This window comes from Pseudoliparis swirei, chromosome 17, assembly GCF_029220125.1.
Source record: "Pseudoliparis swirei isolate HS2019 ecotype Mariana Trench chromosome 17, NWPU_hadal_v1, whole genome shotgun sequence".
NCBI classification, from domain to species: Eukaryota; Metazoa; Chordata; class Actinopteri; order Perciformes; family Liparidae; genus Pseudoliparis; species Pseudoliparis swirei.
Window position 1 is genome coordinate 19,836,966 of NC_079404.1, and position 23,957 is coordinate 19,860,922.

Consider the following 23,957-nt stretch of genomic DNA (forward strand, 5'->3'; position numbering starts at 1 on the left):
GAGCGGGAGAAGAGGCAGGAGGAGAGGATGTTGGAGTAGCGGACTTGCCATCCCTTCCAGGGCCGGAGCAGCCACACTTCGCCATGTGCGCTTGAGGCTCCGCTGGGTCCTAAAGTCGGTCGAGTTCAAAGACAATACAGTGGACACTGTTCCATCTTCAGGGGGAGACTATGGAGGTGTATTTGTGTCTTTATTACCATTAAACAAAAACAAATTTATTGTATTCTCGAGACTAAATTATGTGTTAGTTTTGCTTCTGAAACTATAATGTTTCCAATATCTTTGCTCTAAAAACAACAACTAACAAAGACACTTTAAAAAGATTTTTTGGCGTAATAATGACACAAATATACCTTCATAGAGACAGGGTAGCACATTATTATTGTAGATGGATGACAACACATAACTTTGACCATGTAACCCCCCGGCTGGATAACATGTAAAAAGTGTTTGCAACAACAAACAGCAGCACAGGGTGTCGAGCAGAAAGAAGACACATAAAAAACGAATGTATCGTAATGATTGTCACATGTCATAAACTCTTACACATGTTCCAACACATCTATACATTTACGAAAATACAATTGTAGACACATAAATAACCTGACAAAATATAGGTACAAGTTCTTCTTGATTTCATCTTCCAAAGAACCTTCATCTTAAACTGATCAGGCCTTTCTGGCAAAGTCTAATCTGGCCTTCTTGTTCTTCAGCGTTGCCAGTGGTTGGAACCTTGTTGTAAACTTTCTGTATTCAGATTCATGAAGGCGTCTCTTGATTATAGACGTTCACAATGACACGCCTCTTCCAGAGTCTGCTTGAGCTCACAATTCATGTTAGGAAGGGGTTTTCTTCACCATGGGAATAATTCAGCTGTGTCTACTTTACATTTCTTCCGGACCTTTTGGTGATGGTGAGCTTGCCAGTACATTCCTTATTTTTAGTAATGTTCCAAACGGTTGATTTGGTCAATTCTCATGTTTCATGCTCTCTGCCTGAGAGCTTTGTGTTGTTTGTCCGCCTTTTAATGACCTCCTTCACTTGCATTGACACCTCTGTGGTCCTCATACTTAGAGTTCCCTGGACCAGCTAAATGCAAATTCAACATTCTAAATTTATTTCCAGACCTTTTTTATCCTCTTAATTTGTAAATGAAATAACAAGGGCACAGGCCACACCTGTTCATCCAACCGTTTATATAACAATCGTCCAATTACTTTTGAGCCTCTGAACATTTGGGGCACTGTGTAAAAATGGTTGTCATTCAAAAACAGTTTTGTTATATCCAATTAAGTAAAGCAGAAAGTCTACACTTCAACCACATATTGACTGCATCATTTCAAATCTGTGTGAAGTTGAGTGAAGGGGAAAATAACAAAAATGGTGTCACCGCCCAAATACTTATAGCCCTGACTTGACTGTATATACCCACATGTTATTGTATATATTAATAATGTATCTGTCTGTATATTGCTTTTGATCTAGAGGGTCCATGGTGGATTAAGATGATTGACTCATTCTTTATGAGATATGGTGGATTCTGGAAAGGGCGCCTCCCAAGGTTACCTCGTTTGACTACGGCACTGCTTGGAATGTCATTTGCTGGAAAATATAGTTTGAAGCAATACGATGAGTTGTGTCGGATGAAATGTATGCATGTACGCTGATGGGATTACAAATTGACATTTACATTTTTTTAAAGCTATTAACCTTTTGAACCCTTATTTCTCACTAAAAGTTTATTTTTCAGAATCATTGAAACAAGGTTTTAACCCTTGTGTTGCCTTCGGGTCAATTTGACCCGATTCAATGTTTCACCCTCCTGTTACCTTTATATTTACTAACATATTTTACCCTTGAGGTCAATATGACCCCAGCTATTAAAATCTCCAGAAAATTATTAGAATTAATATTGTTTTCCAAGTTTAAGTGTGAGGTACTTTATGTTTGTTTGTTGACTCCTGAAAGAACACCGACATTAAACATTGAATCGGGTCAAATTGACCCGAAGGCGACAGGAGGGTTAAATATTGAATCAGGTCAAAATGACCCGAAGGCAACACAAGGGTTAAATAAAGCTGTGCGTGTGTGTGTGTGTGTGTGTTTAAACTATGCTTGTCTGCGTATTGTTAATTTGCCTTGAAGGAAGTTTGTAATGTTTATAATGAACTAAAAAGGGTTCATGATTTAATTTTGGTGTGAATATTGGAAATAAAAATGTATTAAGCCCTTCAAAATGAAAATCCTGTTTTTGAAATACCCCAGGGATGCGATCGCCTCGTCTCGTTCTCTATCTGTGTCTAGACACACACACAAACACACACAGACAAACTGTCATCACCATGTACCCATCTGTGTTGCAGGCTACCTGAAGTGCAGTCTAATCTTTTTTTTAGTGTGTGTACGCTGCAGGCAACAACAACAAAAAGTCACAGACATCTCCGTGGAGGCATTAGTTCACTCCACATCTCCACTGAGACTACAAACTGCAAAGAAAAAGATCAAATATACTTCACCCGAAGTTACTTTGATTGAAGAAAAAATATCCCACAGTGTCTGATACATCTGTGTGTCTTCATTTTCTAAGTGAGTAATTTGATAAAAATGTACACACCCTTACTTTCCATCTGTTCTCTTGTAACTGTTGAATTGTTGCTGTTCCTTTACCCCTCCTGTTACCTTAAGGGTCAATTTGATCCCATTCAATGTTTAACGTCGGTGTTCTTTGGGGTCAATTTGACCCCAGGCTGTTTTTCACTGTCAAACATATAAGAAATATCAACTTTTTTATATATTTAAAGGGCTATTTAGGTCGTCAACAAACAAACATAAAGTACCTCACACTTAAACTTGGGAAACAATATTAATTCTAATAATTTTCTGGAGGTTTTAATTGCTGGAGTCAAATTGACCCCGAGGGTAAAATATGTTAGTAAATGTGAGACACCGCTGCTTTTCTCGCCTTGTGATTCTTTAGTGATACCAATTTCAAGGCACAAATACGGAACTTATTGTTGATTTTAAAAGTAAAGACTATTTGTACTGATGTTAAGATCCCGATCCTGTAACACGGTACCGCGAGAGAGAGACGGCCATGAGGCTAGACGTCCAGAGAATATGGGTGAAATGACTCACGGCTTAACGCGTATAAGTGTCGCAGCTTCAATGTACACAATTAGCAGCTTAAGCTTGGCTAGTGTTCTGTCTTTAAACCTGACGTATCACTCTTACCCTCGGGGCATCTGAGTCAGTCAACGCGAAGCGAGGGGCCCCGCAGAACTCAACGCACAATATGCAAAGATGCCAATGTGACACGCAGACGCACGATGCCCCAGGGAGGGAGGCTAACTGACAGGAGTCCTTCTCCTCGTATACAACTGCCTGTCAGTCTGTGCTCATCGTCTGGAACCGGCCCACATGGCGGGAATGCATTTCTCCTATGTGGATTCTATTCTCTTAAATTGCCTTGCTGGTAACACGGCCATCATTTAACCCTCCTGTTACCTTCACATTTACTCACATATTTTACCCTCGGGGTCAATTTGACCCCAGCAATTAAAACCTCCAGAAAATTATTAGAATTAATATTGTTTCCCAAGTTTAAGTGTGAGGTCCTTTATGTTTGTTTGTTGACTACCTAAATAGCCCTTTAAATATATAAAAAAGTTGATATTTACCTTCGCATTGAAAATGCGGAAGGTTATGTTTTGATCGCCGTGTATTTGTATGCGTGCGTGCGTGTTATTCGCATAAGTCAAAAAGTATTAAACCGAATCGCATGAAATTTGGTGGGACGATTGGTTATTATCCGGGGACCATTTGATTAGATTTTGGGATCGATCGGGTCAAAGGTCATGGTCAAGGTCATGAAAAGGTCAACATCTTCTTTTTACCATAGCACGGTCAATTTTTATCCAATTGGCATGCAACTAATGCCAACATTTTCATAATTCAATGCCCAATCTTGTGATATGCGAAGGTATGCGCTCTACCGAGTGCCCATTCTAGTTCTTATATGTTTGACACAGTGGAAAAACAGCCTGGGGTCAAATTGACCCCAAAGAACACCGACGTTAAACATTGAATGGGGTCAAATTGACCCGAAAGGTAACAGGAGGGTAAAGTCAATAGATAGCAATAACATGGGATACATTTATTCCTCGAATGTGGGCCAAAATCAATCCACCTATATAGAAGAATCTTGCCGCTCTTGGCAGCTGGTCCCATCACTTTCATACTGGAGGAGACTGAACTACAGAAGCGGACGCAAAATGTGACATTCAACCGAACGTTTTGTTCGGGATGCAAAACACTGTCTGTGTTTACTCCAGAGCAACCCACTCACTGAAAAGACAGACAGAACCCCGATGCTTTTACAGAGCGCTTGTCTGAGTCCTGCGGCGCATGTCCTTCCCTTGTTCCCTCTTCATCCCAGCAGACTCTGTCTAAATGTCACCGATATGTCAGTCTCCTCTACAGGCTGTATGTGGACTGCAGTCCCAGGTCCAGAAGTCTCCTCTCTTATTACAATGTCATCTCTGGTTGAGAGCTCTCTGACAAAGGCCCCCTTTCACTGGCGTCTCGTGTCTCCTGAGTTTGATTAGTTGGAATTCCGGTGTTTCGGATGGGAGGATCCAGAGGCCTCGAAGTGGACGTGAAGCCAATGACAAAACACGGTTCACCCTTCTCCCACTTTACTCACCTCCAGCACTGTGCCGGTGACGGGGTCAAGTCGCTTTGCTCAAAGCAATGGGACTACATTTCCTGGAAAATGACACCATTTCTATACAGAATGTCCTCGGAATGTTTTTAATTAATTTTGAGATACTTTATGAGAGGGAAATGATGTGGCAGATAAGGAATTCTATCTTTAATAAGGAAATGAGCAACATGATATGATTAATCTGTATTGTGTTTAATCACTCAGTGTGAGTGGGGAAGACAGCTGACAATTTCATTTCCTTAGTATTTTCAAATATATGTCTTTATTATGAGTGTGTTAGTGAGAAGGTTGGGCTTTGTCAATGTCTGCCTAAAACAATACTTTTAAGCATATGAATGCATCATGTACAATTTTCATTGAATACTTTTACAGTATTATTTTGGTCCATAACATTTACATGTTTCTATATTTTCCATTTTGATATAGACAGAAATATACAAATATAACAAAATTAAGTCAAAAGCTGGTGCCAAAGCTACTTCTAAACATACAGTATTTTCCTTTCTGTTGTTGCTTTGCATTGTAAATCAGTCAGGATACGATGAGCACAGAGATACGCTGAATGAACATGGTATGGAGTAAAATGCATACATGGAGAAAAGTGAAGAGCCAGAATGGCCAGTTTATGTTTGGGTGTCTCCCCATTTATCTTTGCAGGATCTGGTCCAGAAGTCTCTGCAAAACAAGAAACAACTGATCAAGATCACATACTCACACTTTCCCCTCCCCCCCCCCCCCGTCTGTGTAGAGCCGATCTGCATCACACAGGAAGAAATCATGCTGCTAAATTGGCTTTCATTTCCATCAGCTTCACCCCTGAGGTGGCTAAGTCCAGAAAGGGAGAGCTGATTCCACCTTGCTATCTGACCACCGAACACAAAGCTATGCAATCACCCTCCTCTCAGAGTACCAGCCAACAGCTGGAATCTAATTTCTGCAGCATTTAAAGCCACCCCACCCTCTTCCTCTGACTATCACTAACCTCTGTGACTTGTGTGTGTGTGTGTGTGTGTGTGTGTGTGTGTGTGTGTGTGTGTCGAAAGCACACACTAATTTTCCTCCCAAACTCCCTGTGGTTGAGCTTCATTTTGAGAGGTGGCGAGGTCACGCTGGCATCGTAACAGTCGCGCCTGTTACATTACCTCAAGCAAGAACATTTACTGTTACAGAGTCGTTTGACGTCACACGATGCTTTATAATTTGCTGGCGCTGTCAGTAAACCACACGATGCCGACGTACTGTAGTTTTATTATTTGCGACTAAACTTGCTGGTGGCAAACCAGTTCCCAGTTGACGTAAATGTTGGCAAATGAGAGAGAAGCCAATCATGTTGAAATCATCCTGAATAACTTGGTTAAAAAACACACACACACACACACACACCTACACACGTTATCTGAAGCCGCCGTGATTGTGTAACTATCTGAAAGAGATTGGAGACGCCTCTTTATATTCTTCACATCTCACCTGACTGACAGCACATTCATTGCTGTGGTTCGGTAATAACTGGGAAGAGTGAGTGAAGGCTGCTCAGCCACAAGTGAAGCTGGATGGATCCGCATGTCCTAAATAGATCATTCATTTGCCACATGCCCCTCACTATCGGAGGATGATATACTGCCCGTTAAATGCGATATAGTGCCGGTTTAATCAGGTCCTATGCATTATGTCAGCAGTCACCACTGGGCTGGAAGCAAAACTACACGCAGTTTAAAGTGTGAAACGAGATTAGCAGAGATTCATTACGGGTTTAGTTTTTCGGTTCTTTGTGTTTCCTGACCTGATAGAGGATCAAAGACGAGTCACGGAAGGTACAGATTACACATAAAATATAAGGAATGGGAAATGATCTACGTGCTAAATGTACATTTATTAGGGTGGACATGCAGTGAACAATAGCATAGGATGATGCCTTTAGCAGTCAAACAGGGACCTCTGCTGGATGAAAATCAAACCATGTTTCACATTTTATTTATACATTATGATGAGTAATGTGTCTTGTAGATCCAGCACGTTAAAAATAATATGGAGACCTCGGTAAACGTCAATAAAACCAAATTAAATATAAATACTTTATTGTTGGTGTTGTATTTAAATGTATTATTGTTGATATTTCTTAGATTCAAAATATACAATCAAAATCACTGAGACATTTGGTACATTAGAATGTTGTTGGTATTATATATATATTGTGCAGACACATGCTTTGGACATTTCTTATCCTCATCTCAATGATAAGATATCTGTGGTGAGCCAAGTTTAGTGTACAGCGATTTACCGGAGGTGATATTACGTAATATTACTTTAACACAACACAAAAATGCAAATTAAATGTGGTACCTAACCGCCGCCCACCTCCTGGGTGACAAAGACGTGTGACTAGACAACAGTAACAAACATCTGAACCTCGTAAGAAAACCTCCACATAAACATCATTTCTTGAAAAAAACATTCCCGACTTTAAAACGAGACCCTGATGCGGCGTTATATCATGCTTTCATAAAACACTAAAGCAGTGTTATGATTTGAGTTTTATCTTTAGGGATGTTAAGCTTCATTTGGTACAATACTTTTTGTTCTGGTCTACTGAATTAAAATTGTGGATTTGACACATTGGATCATTGTTTTGTGTTCTTTTCTGTATCCAAAATGTATCCCAACTTTACCTTTTTAAAAACATCTGCTCGCAATCTGTTGGTTTGTGATACAGCCCTCTTTTTCTCCTCCTCTTTTTTCTGTGTCACCTCAGGCAGCTGGTTGTAAATCCTGCAGACACAAAAAAGGGAAATTCACCCAGGGCACAGGAATATGGCATCCCAAGTATAACACATTGGCATAATAGAGACACGGTATTATCTAACGAGACCGTAGCTGGCAAGGACCTGTAATCCACTGATAAACAGGTCTCACACAGACTCCTTGTTCACCCCCTACAACCACAGCCAATGTGTCACGAGGTCATCCGGGCCAGATAAAGTCGCTTTTGAAATAAATGACAATGGACAGCCGTCAGCTGATCAGGTGTGCCTTTCCAGATAAGACGAGAAAGAAAAAGAAAGAGATAAGGTGTACGGTATCCAGAGGGTAGCTTATATACCGGACATCTATTGCAATCCACGTGGGTGTATGAATGTGCATCGTGTTTGTGCACAAACCTGCGCGCACGGCAGGTCTGACAAACACGCTTGATGGATTGTGCTGAATAAAAAACAACAAAGAGCAAAGAGAGATGGAGTGACATCGTCTGTCTGGAGAACTCACCGTCTGGACCTCAGCTGCATCTCTTTGCCTGATATCGTCCTCTCTCTAGGCTTGAAAAGGTTATCTAGGACACACACACACACACACAGGCACACACACACAAGAATAACACATCATAATTTAAATGAAATTAAATATGTTAATGTGACTCTGGGCTGTCTGAGATCTCTCTTTAACGCATCGCCACGCGTACACATGCACCCACAGGCGTGGAGACGTATCAGAAACATACCATGAATAGCCATGTCCAGTCCTATTAATTCTGGCTATTCTGTCGCCCACAGATTGAACTGAGGTGAATTTCCAGAGAGCCGCTGCTCAGGCCGACAGCGCCGAGACTCTTTGTGCGACCAGACTAGACTAATTAGACTCCAGACTTCAGTCAGAGAATATTCAAAGCTATTCAAAGCTCCTAATGCCATGACTTCTAAACTAAGTTGGAGCCCTTTATTTACCTGACATATAACGCCTCCCTACATTATTAATGTTGCAGTAAAGTCCAGTTGGACATGCTGCAAAGAAAAATTGCTGTTCACAATCTGCTGTGATGAATGTGTGAACATAAACATGTACATGCTGCTCCAATTCATGTTTTATCCATAATCTACACCTTCAGGAACACGGCTGATTCCCAATGACACTGAGGCACACATGCAGATCTATTATGATGTCACTGTGGGAACATTTTCTTTTCCAACCATAGAATTATAGGCAATTTTTATACCTTGCGAGACAACATTTTTGATGCTGCTGTAAATTGGGCATTTTGCATAGGAATATGTTTTTCCCGCTCTTTACATTGTGTCTGGCCACCAATTCTGTATACACTACCGTTCAAAAGTTTGGGGTCATCCAGACAATTTTGTGTCTTCCATGAAAACTCACTTTTATTTATCAAATGAATTGAAAATTGAAGAGAAAATATAGTCAAGACATTGACAAGGTTAGAAATAATGATTAATATTTGAAGTATTAATTTTGTTCTTCAAACTTCAAGCTCAAAGGAAGGCCAGTTGTATATCTTATATCACCAGCATAACTGTTTTCAGCTGTGCTAACATCATTGCACAAGGGTTTTCTAATCAGATATTAGTCTTCTAAGGCGATTAGCAAACACAATGTACCATTAGAACACTGGAGTGATCGTTGATGGAAATGGGCCTCTATACACCTATGGAGATATTTCATTAGAAACCAGACGTTTCCACCTAGAATAGTCATTTACCACATTAACAATGTATAGTGTGTATTTTTGATTAATGTTATCTTTATTGAAAAAACAGTGCTTTTCTTTGAAAAATAAAGACATTTCTAAGTGACCCCAAACTTTTGAACGGTAGTGTATATATATATATACAGTATATATATATATATATGTCTCTGTGCTCTATTGGAAATCATTCTTCTCTGTATTTGTGAATTTATAAGTACAGTGTTTGTTTTCTTCTTTTCTTCCTCTATATGACAAAGGCTTTTATATTTTATTTTGACCTTGTTTGATTCCTGGCTGCAAACCACTTTCATGTGGCAAAGATAAATTGGAACAATACGAAAAAAGAAACATCACATTTATATTCTAGACACCTTTGGTCTCAGCCTGTGTGCATTCCATGCAGACAGAGATTAAAAGCAAAGATGCTTCAACTGATATGCAATACTAGATCATGGCCAGCAGAGAGCAAAGTTGGATAATTACACTATGAAGAGAACAACATCTGAAATCACAACACCCCCCCCCCCCCCCACAGATCACCTGAGGTTGTTGAGATTAACATGAATGTTCTGATAAACGTTATAGTTCCTGGAAAAGCCTGCATAATTCAAAATGACATGACCACAAATTCCTTATTTGCTAGTTTCTCAGGGCTATCCAACCACTGAATGATCCTTCATCCCAACAGTCCAGTATTCGATGCATGTGTTGCTCCCTGCAGAAGTGACACTATGACATGTGGGAAACATGCTGAAAGACCGATGTCGAGGATGAGCGCCGGCTCTCCACCGACTCTTGGGAGACTCTCAAGTGCTCGACTGAGAATTGCTTGCTGTCTTCACAGGTTGACAGCCCCAGTGCCACCTCCACGACTCCCAGGATCCTCTGTCAGACAGTATAACCAACAGCTGGCGGTTTGCTTCTGCCATCACGGTGGTCTGGCAGCAGGTCCAACACCTTCTGATTGGTGGGATGAATCTATTAAAGTGTACTTCTGCTTTTTCCACATTCCAGGCAGAGTTGTTATGCTGCTCTTACCACTGTGCGGATCCGGTGTGGTGCACTTCCTCTTTTCTTTGCCTCGATCCTCCCTGAGGCCCTCGGCGAGGTCTGGATTGGAATCCTGCATGGAGCTCCTTCTCCTCGCCCTCTGCTCCAACCTCCTCACACGACCTTGAGAGTGACTGATGAAGTCCGGCCGGAGGAGCTCTAACGCCTCCTGGGGTGGAAAGAGGGATGCATACGGTAAGCTGCTTGTTGGTGGGCCGAATACAATCCAACTCTGAGACACTAATCCTGTGGAAAGAGAAACAACTTCATTGGGTTTGAATCTATTCTGAGCATCGCTTACTCTATTCACTAACCTTGAAGAATCCTCTTCACAGAATCAAAATCTCTATGAGGTACAGGCGACATGGTGATGTTATGCTCAGCTAGGAGGGATAAAGGTAAGAGAGCTTCACTCTCACGGGGATTAGGAATCCTTTTTAAATCTCACTGGATCCTTACTACTGACAACGTTGAGATAAAACGTGTGACCCATTGGGTACAAAGATACTTTTAAATTGAAAATAAAATCGAAGAAGAGAATTTTGTTGTTGTTATTATTAACTTCTTCTTTTTTTCTCTTCTTCTTCAAACACCGACTAAAGTGAAAAGATCCCCACTCGTTGGGATAATGTTTTCCCAAAATTAAACACATTAAGATCCTTTGTGTCGTAAACTTTAATTGTATTAATCTCTAATACATCATTCTGATAGGGCGTAAAGGTCCCATATGATCACACATCATGTGCAGTAGCACTGCGTATAATAGTGTACAACTATTTTGTGGTATTTTCTTGATTCCATGAATGACCTCAGGTTGTCTTGGTTCTGGTCTTTGTGGAACCAGTATTTGTATTCGCACCCACGCACCCACAGTGGCTCCATTTATTATATTATTCTAGTTACTGTGAACTGTGATCGATCAAAAGCACTGGAGCAATACCAATTTCTGACTGTAGACTTTTTATTCAGTTTTATCTTGAACCTGTACAAAATAATATCCTTGGTATAACTGACAGTTTTCCAAATGTTTATTATGATATTGTAATGCAGCCTTATTGCGATATTGTATTGCTGGCCTATATATACAGTATATATATATACATATATATGTATATTACAACATTCAAAAATGGTCAGGGTTTGCCATAGAGATCCACTCCCCAGATGTGACACATCAAAGTCTGTTTACAGGTCATGGTGAGTATGACTGCATGTGTAAAGGAAATTGTATAAAGTATTTTTCGGCTCCAGGAGGAGCGGCTCAAAAATTGGATAAATTGCCAGTCATGGTTGAAGACTCAAAGTTTTAAAATGCAAAAGATGTTGTAAGATGAAGCTTGTATTCCCATTTGCATTGTTATAATTGGCGGTATGGCTCTGTTCTGGGACCTCTTGCCCTTCCATGTGTACACCTGGAAAGTCTAATCAATGAGCACAGAAAATGACAGAAATGGCATTGATTAAGGCAAGCAGCGTGAAATGGAAGGATGCAAGTGGCTTGCAGAGGAAGCAGCAAGGGCAGGTTGGCTGAAGCAGCTTAAATATGGTGCCTTGGATGGACATTTTGTCAAATGGGATGCATAGTAGGGAATTACTTGATCCATCAGCTGATTGGGCTGGCTTGAGATCAGCTGCTCTCTGGGATGTCTTGACTTTGTTGCTTTCCTGAAAGAACGCCACGCTCAAATTTGTGATAGGTTCTTGTCAAACGGCTAATTCCTATAGGTCAGTAATGAACTGTTACTGTGGGGCACTTGAGCTTGTGTCTATTGTGTAGTTACCTTCGCATTGAAAATGCGGAAGGTTATGTTTTGATCGCCGTGTATTTAGTTATTTATTTGTATGCATGTTACTCGCATAACTCAAAAAGCATTAAACCGAATCACATGCAATTTGGTGAAATGATTGGTTACTATCCGGGGACCATTTGATTTGATTTTAGGATTGATCGGGTCAAAGGTCAAGGTCAAGGTCATGGAAAGGTCAAAATCTTCTTTTTACCATAGCGCGGTCAATTTTTATCCAATTGGCCTGCAACTACTGCCAAAATGTTCATAATTCAATGCCCAATCTTATGATATGCGAAGGTATGCGCTCTACCGAGTGCCCGTTCTAGTTGTATATGTCTTCAAAAACAAGTCATTCATTAAAATGTGGCTCCTACTTTGAGGCTGAGGTTGTGGGATGTTCCTTCCAGGAAATCATCCTTCAGCCAGGAAGTCTTCTCGGAGACTTTTTGAGGCTCTGAGGAAGAGCCACGTTCTTGTCGGGCCTCTGTCTTGTCACTCCCTGCTTGCTTGGTCCAAGTCCTGAAGTCCACTTGAGAGACACAGAGAGAAGTACAATGGCTATAAACTCACAAGTGTGTTGGAAAATATATATTCCAATCCACTTCTTCTTTCTTTATATATCATTTGAAATACATGTGTGTTTGGGATTCAGTCTGTGACTGTGATTTAGTTTTTTAAAGACATACAGTATGTTATCCAGATGACTGTATTATTCCCCTCTGACTGAGTTACAACACAATTTCAACAATCTTATTGAGTTTGAGTTTTTATGGAGAAAGCAGCTAAATGAACAGGCTTCAAACTGACCCTACACACACAATACCCCCCCACAACCGAGAGAGAGAGAGAGAGAGAGAACAAACCCAGAGGGAACATGAGTGTGGCCTATGAATAATGCAGAACATGACCGAGCAATCATGCTGCACCTTTAACCCCATTCCTCTAGCTTTTGTGGAATACACACTGGATTTCCACTGAAATCCCACCAGTGACCATGTGGCAGCAGGTAGAGAATCGTCACATCAAAACATGTAATGTCTCCAGTCAAGCTTTCGCTCCAGGATGTGTCTTGCCCTTCAGGCATTGGAATAAATGAATTGCGTAATTTAAAAACAGAAAGGTAAAAAAATAATAAAAACACAGGCAGGTGTCACTGCTTCAGGCGGTGACATCACTTTTTGATTTTCATTTTGGCAACTGCAACTATATGTACTATATATATTGCAAAGATGGACTCTCATGTCTGGATGTAAATAGGGGGAAACAGCTAAGTTTGTTTTGTCTTTCCTACTTGTTTCTTCGCCAGGGGCAGTGACTTCCTGGAGTTTATTGTTTTTCTAGGCAACCAGCAGATACTCTAGGAAGTCACGCATTTTTATATTCTTTACATTTTAAGCATAGCATAGCATAGCATATACACATAAGTCAGCCACTAACATTTAAACGGAACACTCCTCAGTTGCATAGACCAGATTTCCTAATACAGCCTTCATGTCACCTTGAGCTTATCTTATGTACCAGGAGACCAGGAGAAGAACTGTTTAGAATAATGCTAATTCATTCTATTCAATCACTGTTAATATATACAGACGCAGTTCACCATCTTAAGATTTGATATGGAAGTTTTGTAAGTCAGAAGGATAAATGAAAGTGGTTGTTCTTTATTTAAATCTGCAGTTGGACTTAGTATGTGTGTGTGTGTGAGTACCAGTTGAGATTCATCATAAACAATGTAATTGTACAGTTGAAGAAGTGTGGTGTGTGTTTGTATGTGTGTGTGTGTGTTTGTTCTATTTACAATGCATGAGGTATAAATCAAAAAATGAGAGGAAATATGAACAACTTTCGTCTCTCAGACCACCTTGGCACCGTATCCAGCCTGCCGCCATGCCGAGGAAATGTAATCTTATCTAAGATAGCCGACCGCTGAAAGGAATACAGATCAATTGCATCGGTACTTTACATTTCCACTTCTGAAGCGAGGGGGTGAAATTCATACCTTGGCCAGAATTAAAAGTGTGTTGCCTGTGGCTGAAATTGCTCCGGAGAGAGAAGGCGGCCTCATCTGCATTCTCCTCCCGCCTGCCAGCCTTTGTGTTTGAGGGGCTCAGCCCTCGGAGTGACAATAATCCCAAAGTAGCGTCGTGGCCCCGCGTGTCTGAATCGCTGTTAACATCATGCGTGAGCGCGATCTGCTCGACCTTGTGGGCCCCGTGCTCTGATAGAGGGCTTCTGCGGTGACCCGACTCAGTCTCTCGGACATTGCGTTTGTTCCGTCCCAACGTGGCCTCTTTGCGTCTCCCGTAACCCTCATTTATTCGTGCTGGTTTGCTATCCTTTGAGGATCGGCGACGGGACGAGACGCCAAAGCGAACAGACAAGGTGGACCTGTACAAAGTGGGTTGAACTGCCCTTCTTCCCTCGAGTTCCACGAGGGAAATGTAAAGTGACTTGTCCAGAAACAAAACGGAACTCGTGGATCTCAGTGGAACCTCGAGATGAACGCAAGACCGGTAGGAAGGCCGCGAGGAGGTTCGTGAGCGAGGCGCCTCTCTCGCTCTGTTCAAGTGCCTCCGTCCTCTTTCCTCGATGTCTCGCCGCCAATCCGTCAGCTGGCGACCGGGCCTGTCTGAACTCATTTGGCGTTGCGATGGAAGGAATCTCTCGACACGCGCCCGGATGAGAGTTCGAGACACCCGTTGTGCTCATGGGTGCGGTTGAGGGTCTTCCTCTCAACGGTTCATGTGATTCTGCTAGAGTTGATATCTTCACAGGCCGTGTTGGAGTGGATGGAGACACAGGGTCCCGTGGGTTGGAATGTGATGGCAAATTCCTCTGAACTATGATGGTGGTGGAAGAAAAGGCTGACTTTGGACTCCTTCCCACCACATCAGGGACACTTGCTGCCCTGAACAGGTTGGAAACTCCGCTGTAAGATCCAGTGTCTGCAGTCTGAAAGGAGGCAGAGTGTGTTCTTGCTCTCAGAGACACACTCTCCTTCTCCCCTTTGCCCCGCCACACACCGCATGACGGGACATTCCTGTGCAGTGAAGCAGTGACATCCTGACTTGAGGCCTGTGAAAAGAGAGAGGGAAGAAGAAAAAAGCTTCATATCAGAGTTGTGCTCAAGCGGCGCAGTCGACTCCTCTGCAAACTGAAAGATTCTGTCACTCAAATGAAACCCAGAAGGAGTGAGAATACAACGATATTAGCTTCTGGTAGAGGGGCTTATTATCTGCTCTTTTGCACCACTTGTTTCCTGATTGATTGCCGTTGCCGTGACAATGTGTAACTTGATAGGCAGCACTTGGGAACAAATTATAAGTTACATTTAAAGCGATATAGTTTGTCTTTTGAAGAAACACATCACTAACAGTCTCTCCCAGGGTTTTAATTCTTTTAAATCAGTAAACAAATAAACTAAAATCAGACAAACTTTGAACACACAGTTCATATTTAAGATATCCCCATGTCCTGCTGCTCGTGTAAACAAGATACCTTGCAGGTTAACACTTTTCCTTCTTTTCTGTTTGAAGGGCAACAAATTATGTTGACTCACCCACATATCAGAAGAGTTTTACGCTAATATATTTTGGCTTAGTGGGCCATTTTATTGCTAGCTTGAGTATTATTGGACGCCAGAGGAATGGAAATCTGAGGACATCACCTCATTGCTTTAGGGATAAAACATGAACCGTATTTTATGACTTATTCAGACACAGAATTGTATATTTTGGTTGACAGTAATGACAGTGAATTTGCCCTGCAGCTCAGATATCCATAATAACAATTATATGAAAATGCACTTTATTTCAGTGTACATTCTTTTCTTTCAGCCAAATAATATTTGCATCTTCAAGTCAAAAATAGCAAAAGTGCAAATACTGTGTATCCGACCTGTATTTGCAGATATAGTTTAGTAAGTTCCCAGGTCCTTTCCCCTTGGGTACACAGACAAGTACACCCAGAGCTGTTTACCTCATTGATGTTCCGTATCGATAGGCTGGGAAATGTCCGACATCGGCCAGCTGTCATCTATCTTCTCATCTGTCAGTTCACAACAGAAAAAGTAGTATATTGTATTTGATTTTAACCACACTGCACACGCATGACATAAAAGGAAAGTCCACTTCAAACGTGACTTAAAACACAATTATCAGACTTACCCACTCATCATAAAAGTACTGCTTTCACAAAGCTGCACTTCTGTGATGGCTAGGTAAGTCTGACAATGACTACTGAAAGTCATACTCCTAATAATATTTCAATATTGCGTTATTCAACTCTCTTTATCTTTCCATCATTTATTCCATGCTTTCATATTCATTCCCACCCAATAACACTGACAAGAAAAATTATCTTTCTCTTTCTCTGGTTTTCTGCGACTCAACTCAGTAGATGACAACTTTCCTAACATGGTTATCTACCTTGCTTGCCCAGCACATTTTTGATTATTTCTTATCACCCAACAATAGTTTCAATGTTAGGCCTATTGTTTGAGACAGCATAGGAAGGCTTATCAGCTCATCGTATTCACCACTCGGTGTAATTCAGTTTTTTAATCATGATACGCTGCTCTCAATTCAGCCGGTATGAATCTCGATGGAGCTATTACAATTAATAAAACTGAGATTACATCTAATGGCGCCATAATTTACTCTTTAAATGAAGTTATCGAGCATGCAGAGAATTCATTCTGTTTTACACAATGTCACAGTGAGACTTTGCAAATTGAAGTCATGTTGTTGGCCTGTTCATATGTTTGCCTGAATGGGTCGGTTCATATCATACGAGGAAAGTAATTATTTTTACCCCGTGTGTATTCTAGTATGAGGTGGGTCACATGGGATGGGAATGAAGGCTGGAACAACAACACTGAAATAGAAGTTCACGCATACACAGTTTCACCCCATTTTCCCTTTGATATATTTTTACGCAGCCAGAGAGAATAATTGAAAGGATAATATTTTCCTAATATTGCACTGTACAAAAGAGGGCTGGATGAATATTTTCAACATCAAACTGAATTGTATACTATAGTATATGCAGTGCAGTGCATGGAAGACAATACAAATGAATATTACTGCATATATATCAGTATGTATTGTATATGCATTTGAGGTAGAATGTAAAGATTTTTCTACATTAAAGGACAAACCTAAATAAATGATCACAACGAATGCAGATGCCTCCATCTGGTGCACATGCCAATAGTGGCGCTCGTGATTTGACCGCTTCATGCTGCCTGCAGAGTTTACCACAACTCACTGAACCAGCAGCCAGAAAAGAGAATAGATAGACTTTATTCACATAGCCATAACCATGAATATATCATACCTTTGCTGTTTTATGATCAAAAGATGTGTTCAATACAGGCATGAGCTGTCCACTTAACCCATGGGTTGTGGTTTCCTTTTAATGGGAACATGCATAGAGGAATGTCTGATTGAGTTGTGTACATATTAATTTACATATACCAGATATACTGTTGCTGTTTGCTTTATTATGAGACCAAGATTGGTCAAATACACCTTGTATTTGCAGATATACATGCGATTTATTTTGCGGATGTCGTTTTCGGGCAGAGGTATAAAGAATAAAGAGATATATATATATATTTTTTACTATCTCCAAATCCCACAATCAACCTGAACATCCCCCTCACTGAGGAGGCTTAGTTATTTTGTGGTGAGGCTAGTGATAATTATGACGTGTTTTTCATACTTATGTAATGCTATTTAAGTTTGACTTATTTGTACTCATTTATTTTAAGCCCAGATGTGACGTTTCCCAGAAAGCTCACTACAAGTGGTTTTGTTGTCTAAACTTAAGTTTTCTGGTTTAAATTCACAACACTAACCACCATCTGACAAGAGCGTATGAGTTGAGTGTGAGTGGGAACGTTCTGGTAGCCTACCTGCTGTCGTGAATATTTGCATGCTGGCTATCGTATGCGATTGAATCACAATAAATGCATATTTTACTCTCGGTATTAAGTTCACTGCAGTTTTAGGAAACTACTTATATTGTTTAAATCAAACAATTTGTTTTAAAGATGTAGGGGCTTAGACACAGAGACAGACTTTAGCGAAATATTGAGATATATATATGTCCTTTGCAATCAAACATTCTCCACCAACCAGAGGGGGCGGAGGAAAATATACAGGAAGGGTACGACAGGAAAAAAATCGAAACAGAGAGTGTTTATGAGAGAGACAGAAAGAGCGAACCGGGTTTGGATTATGGCAAACGTGACCATATACCTAGCGTTGCATGCACGGAAACCAGTGATGGAGTAAACCTTTGTGCTCCTGTGTCAAAAACAGACAGAGAGTCCATGAGACCTGCAGCTGGTCAGCTTTGCAGAGTGTGAGGGAATTATTCATTCTCTTCTTCTGTTGACCTATTGACCCGGGGCTCCTCTCCCTGGCACGCTGACTTAGATTAACTTGGATGCCTTGTGTCCAGTGTTGCCAGGTCCGCGGTTTCCCCGCGGAATTGGACTACTTTTGAAGTGTTGCCGCGGGTTGAATTTGTTGTCCGCTGGTTCGGGTGGACCTATTTTGCATGCAAATTACATGAATATCTTTAAATAATAATCCATATTTTAAATGAAATCATTTATTTATACCCAAATCCTACCAAACTGACTCCAGATCAGCACGTACACACATGCACACTGTCTATATTTAATATTTTTATATTTAATTTAATTTGTCATTAGTATTGTGTATTGTGTATGCATATATGTTATATATATATATACATATATATTTTATTTTATATTTTACTTTGTATACTCCTATATCTTTCATCCCTGTTTTTTGTATTTTATTTTTTATTCTTGTGTGTTTAGTTTATTGATGCTGCTACTGTGACGACAAATTTCCCCTTGGGGATTAATAAAGTATATATCTATCTATCTATCTATCTATCTATGGACATGGGACACGCCCACATACACACACTTTAAAAGCAGTGTATATGGTTTGGCACGGGCATATTTTGAGTTCTGATATTGGGTTGGTTTTTGGGCTGGTTTTGATTGGCCATTGGGCTGGTTTTGTCACACAGACTGGCAACCCTGTTTGTGTCCCCTTTGGAGGTGTTGTGCACACTCAGAGCCAGGGTGCTCAGCCTTTGATCATAACACACACATTCCCCAGCATCTTCTCAGGAGACATCGTGCAGCCGGGACCCTCAAACACCTCGACACAGTCTCCGGACTCACTGATTGGCCGTTCTACCTGTGACCTGGAACATGTACATCCTGACCTCTGATTAGGGATGCTGCATGCTGCAGTCGTCATTTACGACATTGCGAGAGTTGCTTACACATGCAACTTATTGTAGAAAATATCTCATCGGTCTTCTCCAATTTTTGTATAAACTGACTCGTTAAATACTCCAGGAAAATGCACCGACTTTCAGAACTGAGGGTGGCGATGCACTTGTGATCATCCGTGTATCAAATATCTTGCCCAACTGGATTCTCCATCAATTCAAGCTGTAGTAAACCTTCTGCCTCAGACATCGTAAATATTGCCACTTTTACGTGGATATTTACCACTATATTTCATGTACTCTCGATGTAAATGACTTTCTGAACAAACTTGCATTATTGGTCGCTGAATCATGGATTTTCAAGATGTAATACATGCTTCTTGTTGTTACCTGCAGCAATTGCATACTGGTTTTGTGTAAAGCAATTTGTCAGACGGAGTCAAGCGTGCTGTAATGGTATTGACTTTGGGTCGCTGGAATGTGGTCACAGGGGCCATAATCTTCTTAACTTCACAGTAGGTAAACATACCAAGAGTTATTTGTTTCTGAAATTCAGCAAGTGGCTCACCTGAGACGGCACGAGAGGGGTGGAAATGTTCCTAAATAAAATACATGATATGCGTTCACATAGATAGAGCATCTGTCTTTTATGAGTTTTATTACAATAAATAAGGATCACGTTTGCAAATGCCGGAGTCAACCTTGCCGGCCGTGGAAGAGAAAGAGATAGCGAAAAGAAACTCAGAAGCCAAAACTTGTTTCGGCTAAAGCCTTCAGTTCTCACCATGCACGTGTCTTTGAATGAGCACAGAGTCATATACACAATGTCATATTCATTGATTGTGTTGTCACTGTGTTTTAATTTGTGTATAATGATTCCTTCTGTACACATGGCATCTATTGCACCTGTCCATTCTGGAGAGGGATCCTCCTCTGTTGCTCTCCTGAAGGTTTCTTCCCTTTTTTTCCCCCTGAAGGGTTATTTGGGAGTTTTTCCTGGTCCGATGTGAGGTTTTGGGACAGGGATGTCTGTGTACAGATTGTAAAGCACTCTGAGACACATTTCTAATTTGTGAAAATGGGCTATACAAATAAACTGAATTGAATTGAATTTGTCTGCACATTCGGGCCTCTGTCTCGGCTGTCTTATATATTACTGGATACCTAAAATGCCACAACTTGGCCTTATCCTTTCACACAGGGACAAATACATGCCGCTGCTTTGGCTGCCTAAGTGAGTAACACCAACACATTTATTACTAAAACCTGCCAGTACAAAAAACGAACTATATTGTATTATTAATAAGAATGTTGTACTTATTCACAACTGTTTAAATTTACTACTTCCTCTGAACAGTCTGCTTGATTTCTTTTATATTGTTTGATTATATCGGTAGTGCATGTAAACATATCTAAAATATGTGGTATATTCGGTTACCTTCACCCTGACAGTTATTTATTAGAAATATATTTTTTTTTAATTAAGAAAAAACAATTTGACCGAATTACTGTTCAAAACACACGGAATACACTGATAAAATAGAAGCGTGCACATTGTGGAGCCTTCCTACCTGATTACGCAGTGTCAGCTGTTGCTCCCCTCTTCGGGAACAGGTGTACAGATATATCCACGTCGTTCAACGGAGGCCGAGCAGTGGGAGCAGAGAGCGCTGTGGTCTTTTCTCAAATCCCAGTGGAAACTCCTCTCGGCTGGCGGCGGTTGGCCAGGGAGCGAAGGAGAACTCTTCAACTGAGTCAACACGTTGATCCGAATGACCCTGTGAGCTTATGTGTTCCGCCCGAGCGCTAAGACCTGGAATATGCTCCGCAAATGAAAGAGAAGGCAAGCCTTTTTTTTCCTTGAACAGTGATGGCTCTGGTGGACACGCTTCCGTAGATATTGATATTTCTCCGTTAATAATCTAGTCCACACACACACACATACACCTCTGAGTGAGTTCTATTGGTTATGAAACAACCAAAAGGCATCTCTGGAGCTTCCAGCTGTACTCGAGGCCTTGAGTACATATGAATTCAGCGAGGCCGTCCACCCTTCTCCTCTATCAGAGCCCAGAGCCCAGGCTCAGGTAGCAGAGCAGGTGAGTGGCTCTCAGGTTTCAGGCACAAGTTATTCATGGAGTCAGAGGATCTCAATAGCTCCTGGAGTTCCCTTGCTGACACACCAAAGAAACAAATAGATACAATACAACTTTTTCCAGTGCTTACTCCAAACAATACTTTTCACAGATTTTTCCCCCAAAGCTTCTTTAAAAAAGACACATAGGTAGACGTGCATGTGGACAAAAGAACAGAGAGAGAAAAGGCAAAGCTATAAATAAATGTCTGCATGTGGTACAGCGCTGAAAGGGCAGAATATTCAAGTGATTGTTTCTCCTCAGGCAAAGTAGGGTAGCGTTAGAAATCACAGTAAAGTGCAGTACTGTCTGAGTGATGAATTACCCAGTTATTCACCTAAAACAGTAAACACAGTGGAGGTATATTTCACTGCTGTCTCCACTCATGAGCCAGCGCTTTATGGGATATGAACTCTGAATGAAGATCAATGACTTGTATCTCCAGTTTTTAATCTGAGGCATGTGCTGCTCCAAAATGTGGGAATACACAGGAAAGACTTTGTACCGCAGAATACATCGAGTCATTTACTGTAATGTTTTTTTAATTGCAACATTCCTGATACAGGAGAATATTCCTGATACAGGAGAACATTCCTGATATAAGAGAACATTCCTGATACAGGATAACATTATTGATACAGGAGAACATTCCTGATACAGGAGAACATTCCTGATATAAGAGAACATTCCTGATATAAGAGAACATTATTGATACAGGAGAACATTCCTTATACAAGAGAACATTGCTGATACAAGAGAATATTCCTGATATAAGAGAACATTATTGATACAGGAGAACATTCCTGATATAAGAGAACATTCCTGATACAGGAGAACATTCCTTATACAAGAGAACATTGCTGATACAAGAGAACATTTCTGATATAAGAGAACATTTCTGATACAGGAGAACATTCCTGATATAAGAGAACATTTCTGATATAAGAGAACATTCCTGATACAGGAGAACATTCCTGATATAAGAGAACATTTCTGATATAAGAGAACATTCCTGATACAGGAGAACATTCCTTATACAAGAGAACATTTCTGATACAAGAGAACATTTCTGATACAGGAGAACATTCCTGATATAAGAGAACATTCCTGATACAGGAGAACATTCCTGATATAAGAGAACATTTCTGATATAAGAGAAGATTCCTGATACAGGAGAACATTCCTTATACAAGAGAACATTGCTGATATAAGAGAACATTCCTGATACAGGATAACATTCCTGATATAAGAGAACATTTCTGATACAGGAGAACATTCCTGATACAAGAGAACATTTCTGATATAAGAGAACATTCCTGATACAGGATAACATTATTGATACAGGAGAACATTCCTGATACAGGAGAACATTCCTGATATAAGAGAACATTCTTGATACAGGAGAACATTCCTGATATAAGAGAACATTTCTGATACAGGAGAACATTCCTGATAGAGAACATTCCTGATACAGGAGAACATTCCTTATACAAGAGAACATTGCTGATACAAGAGAACATTTCTGATATAAGAGAACATTTCTGATACAGGAGAACATTCCTGATATAAGAGAATATTCCTGATATAAGAGAACATTTCTGATATAAGAGAACATTCCTGATACAGGAGAACATTCCTGATACAAGAGAATATTCCTGATATAAGAGAACATTCCTGATACAGGAGAACATTTCTGATATAAGAGAACATTCCTGATACAGGATAACATTCCTGATATAAGAGAACATTCCTGATACAGGAGAACATTGCTGATACAAGAGAACATTTCTGATATAAGAGAACATTCCTGATACAGGATAACATTCCTGATATAAGAGAACATTCCTGATATAAGAGAACATTTCTGATATAAGAGAACATTCCTGATATAAGAGAACATTCCTGATATAGGAGAACATTCCTGATATAAGAGAACATTCCTGATATAAGAGAACATTCCTGATACAGGATAACATTATTGATACAGGAGAACATTCCTGATACAGGAGAACATTCCTGATATAAGAGAACATTATTGATACAGGAGAACATTCCTGATATAAGAGAACATTTCTGATACAGGAGAACATTCCTGATAGAGAACATTCCTGATACAGGAGAACATTCCTTATACAAGAGAACATTGCTGATACAAGAGAACATTTCTGATATAAGAGAACATTTCTGATACAGGAGAACATTCCTGATATAAGAGAACATTCCTGATATAAGAGAACATTTCTGATATAAGAGAACATTCCTGATACAGGAGAACATTCCTGATACAAGAGAATATTCCTGATATAAGAGAACATTCCTGATACAGGAGAACATTCCTTATACAAGAGAACATTTCTGATATAAGAGAACATTTCTGATACAGGAGAACATTCCTGATATAAGAGAACATTTCTGATATAAGAGAACATTCCTGATACAGGAGAACATTCCTGATATAAGAGAACATTTCTGATATAAGAGAACATTCCTGATACAGGAGA

At 40.3% G+C, this 23,957-nt stretch overlaps 1 protein-coding gene across 5 annotated transcripts; it reads right to left on the bottom strand.

Annotated features, from left to right (window-relative positions):
- Positions 1-4,966: 4,966 nt before the first annotated feature.
- Positions 4,967-20,999, bottom strand: LOC130207023 (uncharacterized). Of its 5 annotated transcripts, none has more exons than XM_056435401.1 (8): positions 20,893-20,999; positions 16,016-16,084; positions 14,037-15,112; positions 12,412-12,566; positions 10,236-10,416; positions 7,985-8,048; positions 7,390-7,489; positions 4,967-5,398 (listed from the first exon to the last, which is right to left on the bottom strand). In XM_056435401.1, the coding sequence occupies exons 3-8, from the start codon at positions 14,674-14,676 to the stop codon at positions 5,369-5,371; spliced, it is 1,170 nt and encodes a 389-aa protein (XP_056291376.1). In that variant the 5' UTR covers positions 14,677-15,112; positions 16,016-16,084; positions 20,893-20,999; the 3' UTR covers positions 4,967-5,368. The 5 variants fall into 5 exon arrangements, with proteins under 5 accessions (XP_056291376.1, XP_056291377.1, XP_056291378.1 ...); XM_056435402.1 differs by lacking the exon at positions 20,893-20,999 and adding an exon at positions 20,228-20,332; XM_056435403.1 differs by lacking the exon at positions 16,016-16,084.
- Positions 21,000-23,957: the final 2,958 nt, after the last annotated feature.